The sequence below is a fragment of the Athene cunicularia genome (assembly GCF_003259725.1).
Source record: "Athene cunicularia isolate RWA chromosome 14 unlocalized genomic scaffold, athCun1 chr14_part1, whole genome shotgun sequence".
Lineage (NCBI taxonomy): Eukaryota > Metazoa > Chordata > Aves > Strigiformes > Strigidae > Athene > Athene cunicularia.
In genome coordinates, this window is record NW_020799118.1 from 15,110,072 (window position 1) to 15,116,875 (window position 6,804).

General features: G+C 63.3%; 1 protein-coding gene across 1 annotated transcript; it reads right to left on the reverse strand.

Annotated features, from left to right (window-relative positions):
- Positions 1-6: 6 nt before the first annotated feature.
- Positions 7-4,064, reverse strand: TFAP4 (transcription factor AP-4). The gene is made up of 6 exons (XM_026859112.1): positions 3,619-4,064; positions 2,990-3,088; positions 2,290-2,460; positions 1,860-1,997; positions 320-478; positions 7-212 (listed from the first exon to the last, which is right to left on the reverse strand). Exons 1-6 carry the CDS (start codon positions 3,967-3,969, stop codon positions 18-20), a joined length of 1,113 nt encoding a protein of 370 aa, XP_026714913.1. The 5' UTR covers positions 3,970-4,064; the 3' UTR covers positions 7-17.
- Positions 4,065-6,804: the final 2,740 nt, after the last annotated feature.

A 6,804-nucleotide genomic window follows, 5' to 3' on the forward strand; every position in this document is an offset into this window, starting at 1 on the left:
CTGCTGGCCAGGGGGTGTCAGGGCAGCTCCCCGTCCCCCGAGGGCTCTTCTTTGCTCTGGTCCATGGAGTCACTGTCGTTGCCCTCGGTGTCGGAGGCGGTGTCGGAGGTGGAGGGCTCGGGGCACGCACGCGCCGGCGTCACGATGACAGCGCGTCTCTGCTCCTCTTCCTGCAGCTGCTTCTCCTGTGTCCCCTCGATGTGTTGGATCGCCTGCCGAGGGCAACCGGCCACCGTCAGCACATCAGGTCCCCCTGCTCTGACATACCCGGAGGGGTTAGGGACCTCCCCCCAGAACAGCACGCCAGTCCCACCCTTACCTGAACGATGGTGTCCAGGTTCTGCCGGGACGTGGAGACCGTATTGATGACCGAGGATGGGCCCATGGTGACCACGGTGACGTGATGGGAGGGAGGTGGCGCTGGAACGATCACGGTGGGGTGGTGGGTGGGCGCTGGGGGAGCATGTGACGGCAAGAGCTGGGGAGAGAAGCAGAACCCCCCCAGTCAGCAGCACCCTGGGCACAGTGGCGATGGGGAGAGCATCACACTTGTTTGCAGAGCCCAAACTCCTTTGAGGGCCCATAAAAGCTGAAGCTGCAGCTCAGCTGCTCCGGTTCACCTGTCCCGGATGGACACAAGAGGATGCCAGCAGAAAGCTGCTGTCACCTTAGATTTGGCAGAGCAGAACATGAAGGATTCCCCCTAGCACGAACAGGGAGAGACTTGGGCTTTTAATCCAGGAGAGGCAAGTGCCAGCCCTCCCATCACCCCAACCTGCACAGCTGGGAACCCACCACACCCCTCGCAGATCCTCGTTAAAACAGCGGATGGGAAGATCCGCCCTAGCAGGAGGCTAAGGAAAGTTCACCTAAAAATAGGCTGAACTTCCCCGGGAGGCGGCCGGCAGCTCCACAGAAGCAGAAGGAGGGAGGAAGCTGGTTTGTCTCCCTCCCTTTGAAGCTCCCCAGGCCGGCGTGCCCCCGGGCTGAGCTGGAGGGCGGCAGCGAGCAAGGACCGTGCTGGCACCATGCTGCCTCCTCGCTGCTCCGGGCTGGCCTAAGGCTCCCCCCACCGTTGGCAAATCGATTGTACCGAGGGAAAAGGCTGAAGGCTCCTGTCCCTGCAGTCCTGCCACCGCTGCTCAGCAGCAGCACCTGCCAGCTTGCCCACTACCCTTTCCCAGCCTGGAGGGTGGCAGGGAGTGGTTTGGGGGTCCCCATAACTCAGCGGGTGAATACACACAGGGAGAGGTGAGGAGGGGTTGGCCTCCCCGTGCTGCGAACCACCCGCTCTGGCACGGGGAGCGTCACCTGCACCAACCGCTGGCGGTGGTGCCATTGTGACTGCTGGCATCGCCCGCGGACGGGACGGGTGCCCGTTCATTGCCCGAGGGCAAGGAAATGTGCCCTGTAGGAGCTGCTCCCCACCCAGTGCTGGCAGGAGGGAACTGGGGGTGGCCACGTCCAGCACCTCCCAGCGCAGCCTTGGAAGACACGGGCTAGCTAGCAACAAGCTGAATCCCTGCCTGCCAAAAGTGACCTTCCCTGTACAAATCCCTCTGCACTGGGACACAGGGCCGCTTGGAAGCCACCACAGCGTGGTCTAAGCCATGATCTCTGCCTAAAACATGGATATGATCATGACCACAGCCCCCCTGAGCACTGGAGGGGCCCATGCACTGACCCTTTCCCCATTTCCCGAGGGCGAGAGCTTTGATGGGACTCTGTCTGACCCAATGAGCCCACGGGAGGTGCCAAGCACATCGCCTGGCTGTGATGCTCGAGGGTGGGAGGCTACCGGGGTGTCCCCATGGGCAGGCTACGGCCAGGGCGGGCTGGGACAGTGTCTGTGCACTCACCTGGGTTCGGATCTGCTGCTCGCGCTCTAGCTTCTCCTGGTGCAGCAACCTCACCTGCTCCTGCTGCTGCTGGAGCTGCACTTGCTGAGCAATCACTTTCAGCTTCTCGGGGTACATGTGAGCCTCCAGGGAGCGAACCTGCCAGCAGAGAGAGCCCCGACATCAGTGGGGAGCCCAGCCTGCTCCGGGCACAGCACCCCCCGATCCGCAGCCATGGGCCATCCCCCTCTGTGGGCTGGACACAAACAGAGCCAGGGAGCCCAAGGGTCAAGTGTGGGGTGGAGGTGGCCAGAGCAGACAACCTGTTACACTGCAGCAGCACCAGTGTCCCCGGGGGGGTCCGACACGGCCACGGCACAGCCTGTGCGCCACCAGCGCCATGTGCACAGGCACCAGCGCCGCAGCTGGATCTGGCCCCACGCGGCCTCACCTGCTCCTCCAGCATCATGCGGACCGAGCGTTCCTTGTCCAGCTGCTGCCGGAGCTCGATCATCTCCCGCCGCAGATCCTCGGCCTTCTCATCCTCCCAGATGTCCGGCGAGCCGATCCCCTCGTCTTTGTCCTCCGCCCGTCGCCGCTTCGGGGAGGAGCCGCTGAACTCCTGCCGCAGGGACGCGGTGTCAGGGGACAGGTACCAGTTCCAATGCTCCCCCCTCCATCCAGACCATGTCTGGGTGATGCCACTCCCTTGGCCTACCCCCAACACAGCTCCCTGCAGGGAAGTCTCTCTGGGGATGTGGGCAGGACATGGGGTCAATGCCTGGGGACTGATGGGCTCCTGTGTGTGCCCGCCCTCCTGGTCCTCATCCCCCCCAAGCCTTGTGCAAACATGCTTCTCACACCGTAACACCCAGGACAGTTCAACCAGGAGCTGCCACTGGGCCATACCCCAACAGCCCAAATGGAAAATGGGGCCCCCAGCTCTCCTCACCTGGGCAGATAAGGGATGCTGGGTTGAAGAGGACTTCCTTGCCCTGCCAGGAGGGTGTGAAACATCTCCACTCCCAAGCTTATTAGGGAAGAGAGTCTCATCCTGATCCCAAGGAACAGTGACAACATCCCCTCCCCAGCCAGCCAGGACTGTCCCATCCTCTCCCGTCCCGTCCCTGGAGTGCGCAGGCAGGCGCTACCTGGATGAACCGCTTGAGCTGGGTGTTCTGCTGCAGTAGCCGAGTCTTCTCCTGCTCCAGGGAGAAGATGTACTCGGCCGTTTGCTGGAGGATGGCCGCCTGCGGAGAGCGGGGAGGGGCATGCTGAGGCAGGAGAGACTCCAGTGTCCCCCAAACCCCCCATCCTGCTGAGCTCCCTCCCTGCCAGAAGGCAGCAGCACCGCTCCTTGCCCAGCCCTGGCATCTCCCTCTGTTCAGGGTCTGCTTCACCCCCCCAAGTGTCCCATGGGATTTCCACCATGGCAAACCTCCAGTTCACCTGTCTCAGGAACTGGACCGGCTACACAGCGCTGCCTCCTCACCCCACTTTGCTCTGCAGTGGGAGCACCTCATCACCCAGGCACAGGCCACTCTGCTCCTGGGGCGCTAGGTGCTGCCACATACACCCCGTCCTCACTGGGACACCAGGTTTGTGATGGACACCCACTCCCACTGAGGAAACCTCCACAGGAGAGACTGACTTTGCTGAATTTACATATGCAAATACACCCAATTATTCTTACTGCCAGACAAGCAAGCCTGAAAACCCCCACGTGCAGGACCGGCATCTGCATCCCGCATCGCCGCAGCCCTGGTGACATCCGGCTCACCTTGCTGAGCTTCTCCCCGTCCGTGTGTGGGATGAGGGTTTTCAGAGACTGGAAGCCAGCATTGATGCTCTGCATCCGCCGTCTCTCGTTGCTGTTGGCGATTTCCCTGCGTATCCGTCGCTCCTGGTCCCGCTGGGTCTCCGGAGTCAACGGGATGTTAGCCAAGCTGGGAGAGAGGCATGACATTAGGGAGGAAGGGGCTGCACCCCTTCCACCAGCTTGCCCCTGCCATGTTCCCCCCTCGCTTTGCCGTGACAACGCCAAGTCACCAAAGGGATGGGAAACACAGAGAGGATGATGGCTGCAGCTCTGGCGAGCACAAAGTGGGTTGGTTGGCTTCTGCAGCCTCATATCCAAAGCTCTGGGGGATGCATCGAGTGAATGGCACCCGCCGCTGCTGCCCCCTGGCTCTGTCGGGCTTGGACACAAGTTGCCCCAAGCCAGCACCAAGCCTGGGCAAGGGGAGCTGAGGGGAAGGCCAGGCACAGCGGGGACCCCTGGGCAGGCGAAGGAGGCTGCGGGCTGGCCGGCTGGGTCCCTGTGGGGCTAGCCGGCGTGTGTGGCCCCGGGAAGGCGGCTCCCTCCCTCCCTCTCGCCCCGCTGATGGCTTCCAGATGACAGCTCCCAGCAGAGAAGCCCCCATCCCACCCCAAGCCACAGCTCCTGCCTGCTTCCTGCCGCCGCCTCCTCGCTCCCCGCACCCTCACCCCGCAGATGGGCCGGGAAATGCCTCCCAGAGCTGGCGACGCCACCGGCAGCAAGCGAGAAGGGCAGCGGGGAGGGCTCCAGCTGGCCAAAGCCAACACCCATGGGTCCAGGGCACTGGCCCCCACAGCAAAGCCCACCACTGTGGGGTCCAGCTTCTTCCCCAAGACATCCCAGGGAGCAGGGCAGCTGAATCCTGGCAAGGGTTCTGGGTCGCAGGGATGGTGAGTCCACCAAGCAGTGGCCAGCACCAGCAATTAATAGCCGAGCGCCAGGGCAATAGCTGGCCATTACACCAAACCAACGTGACCAGCAGCCCCTGCCACGCTGCCAGCCATTTCACCTCTCCACTGCTGCCAAAAGCAGCTCTCGCCAGGGTGCACACGAGCACCCAGCACCCAGTGGCTGCAAGTCAGGCCACTGGCGCCAGGGATGCTGCAAGGCACCAAAGACTAAACACAACGGCCGGGCTGCTGGCGCGAGACGAGATAAGGCAGGCTTCAGCCTCTCTCCCAGGTGCCGAATGGCTCAGAGATGGGGAGATGGGACCGTCCCACCCAGCGCCTTGCCAACACCAGGCTGGAAAGCAAATCCTGGCATCCTGCCCTCCTGCCTTCCCGGTGAGGCCATGGAGGAACCACGGAGGTTTGGGAGTCCAGGGGTGGAAGCAGCCAGGTCAAGCCCTGCTCACAGCACCGCTGGGTGCCCAGGCAGCGCCCAGAGGCTCCCAGGCCACCCAGCGCCTCTTGCAACCAGGAGACACACCATGACTCCTCCGAGATACACAGGGAGGGGGAAAGATCCCAGCGCATCCCAAGGGGACAAGGAAGGATCCCAGCTCAGCCCAGGGGTATGAGGAAGGATCCCAGTGCATCCCAAGGGGAGAAGAAAAAATCCCAGCTCCAGGGGGACAGGGAAGGATCCCAACTCATCCTGAAGGGATGCAGAAGGATCCCAGCTCAGCCCATGGGGTCGGGAAGATGTTTGTCCCCAGCTGCCAAGGCAGCGTCCCAGTGCAGGCTGGCGCTGGGTGCTAAGCACTCACTGCACTGGATCCCTCCCACGCTGCTCCCATGGGTGCCTGGAGGGTGCAGGGAAGGGATGGGTGCTTGGGGGTCTGCTTCACTTGCAGGGAGCAGTGGCCTGCTGCGTAGACTGAGAGCTGCCTGCGGCGGGATCGTGGCACACGGCTCCCATCTGGCAGTGGCCATCACCCACCTCCCTGCTCCTACCAAAAACCAGCCCCAAAACATGCTAAATCCCAGCAGGTCTAGGGGACGTTGTCCCTTCCTATGGGCAGTGTCCCTGGTCCCTGCAGCGATGCCCGCTGGGGCCGGGGAGGTGGCTGGAGCACCTCTCTGGGATGTTGGGCTGCCAGTCGTGGCCGCGCAAGGGGAATGGGCTGGAGAGGCCCAGGACCGGGCAGCACGGAAGCGGTTTCTTAAATACCGGGGAAGGAGGAAGAGCCTGCTTCCGCGCCGGCAGACCTCCCGCAACCTGCCCCAGCTGCTCTTCCTGGGAAGAGACCTGAGAAGTGACAACAAAATACAGAAAGGGGAAAAAAAAAAACATGGATTCAGAAGCTGGCCTGGCACCCAGCACCACCAGGGATGGGGCAGGACAGAAGTAGAGAGAGCAGGTGGCACTCAATGGAGCCCTGGCACAGGAGAGAAGCCCCTGGGTGCCCCCAGCCTGGTGCTGCAGGATTTGGGTTGGGAGAGGAGAATTTGGTCCTTCCCACCCCAGTGGCATGGCAGCCCCAGGCACAGCCCAGCGGGGATGTCACACTTGCCTGGACCTCAAGGGAAACAAACCCAGGCAGGGGGGTTGGAGCCAGCCACGGCCACCACTGTCACCCTGCTTCTGCCTGGCGAGGAGGCTGGGGGCGCAGCGGGCCCATGGCAGATGTCCCGCTCTGCCCACTCGTGTCTGCCACTGCCTGCAGCTAGTGCTGCAGTTTGCACTGGCGGGCAGGCGAGGCGCGGCCATGCAGGCAGGTTGCCCCAAGCTCCTTGAGGTCACAGGCAGGGTGTCCCTGAGCTCGCAAGCAGAATATCCCCACACTTGCACAGTCTCCCCAAGCTCGGAGCATCCCCAGGCTTGCACGAAGAGCATCCCCAAGCTCGCTCAGCGCGCAGGCAGGCTATGCCTGAGCTTACAAGCAGGGTATAGCCAAGCTCAGAGGCAGGGTGTCCCCCAGCACCCCCAGCTCGAAGGCAGGGCATCCCTGGGCTCGCAGGCAGGGCATCCCCCAGCTCCCGGAGATTGCAGGCAGGGTGTCCCGGAGCTCGGGGCGCTGGAAAGGCAGCGAGGCTCCCCCGGAGCTCTGCCCCATGCCAGGGGTGGGCGTGGGGCCACGCAGCCCCCCAGCCCTGGGCAAGATGGCCGCATTTCCCTGCCCCAGGAGGTTGCCCTCCCACCCAGGCCACAAGCCCACGCCAGGCCACAGCCACCCGCAAGTGACCCATGTGAGGGACCCCC

Bases quoted from the DNA above. Each gene is read 5' to 3' on its own strand.
- TFAP4 (XM_026859112.1), bottom strand. From the start codon at position 3,969: ATGAGGCTGCAGAAGCCAACCAACCCACTTTGTGCTCGCCAGAGCTGC. The intron at 1,998-2,289 runs GTGAGGCCGCGT...CTCTGCTGGCAG, and splicing joins GCATGATGCTGGAGGAGCAG to GTTCGCTCCCTGGAGGCTCA. The intron at 213-319 runs GTAAGGGTGGGA...TGCCCTCGGCAG, and splicing joins ACCTGGACACCATCGTTCAG to GCGATCCAACACATCGAGGG.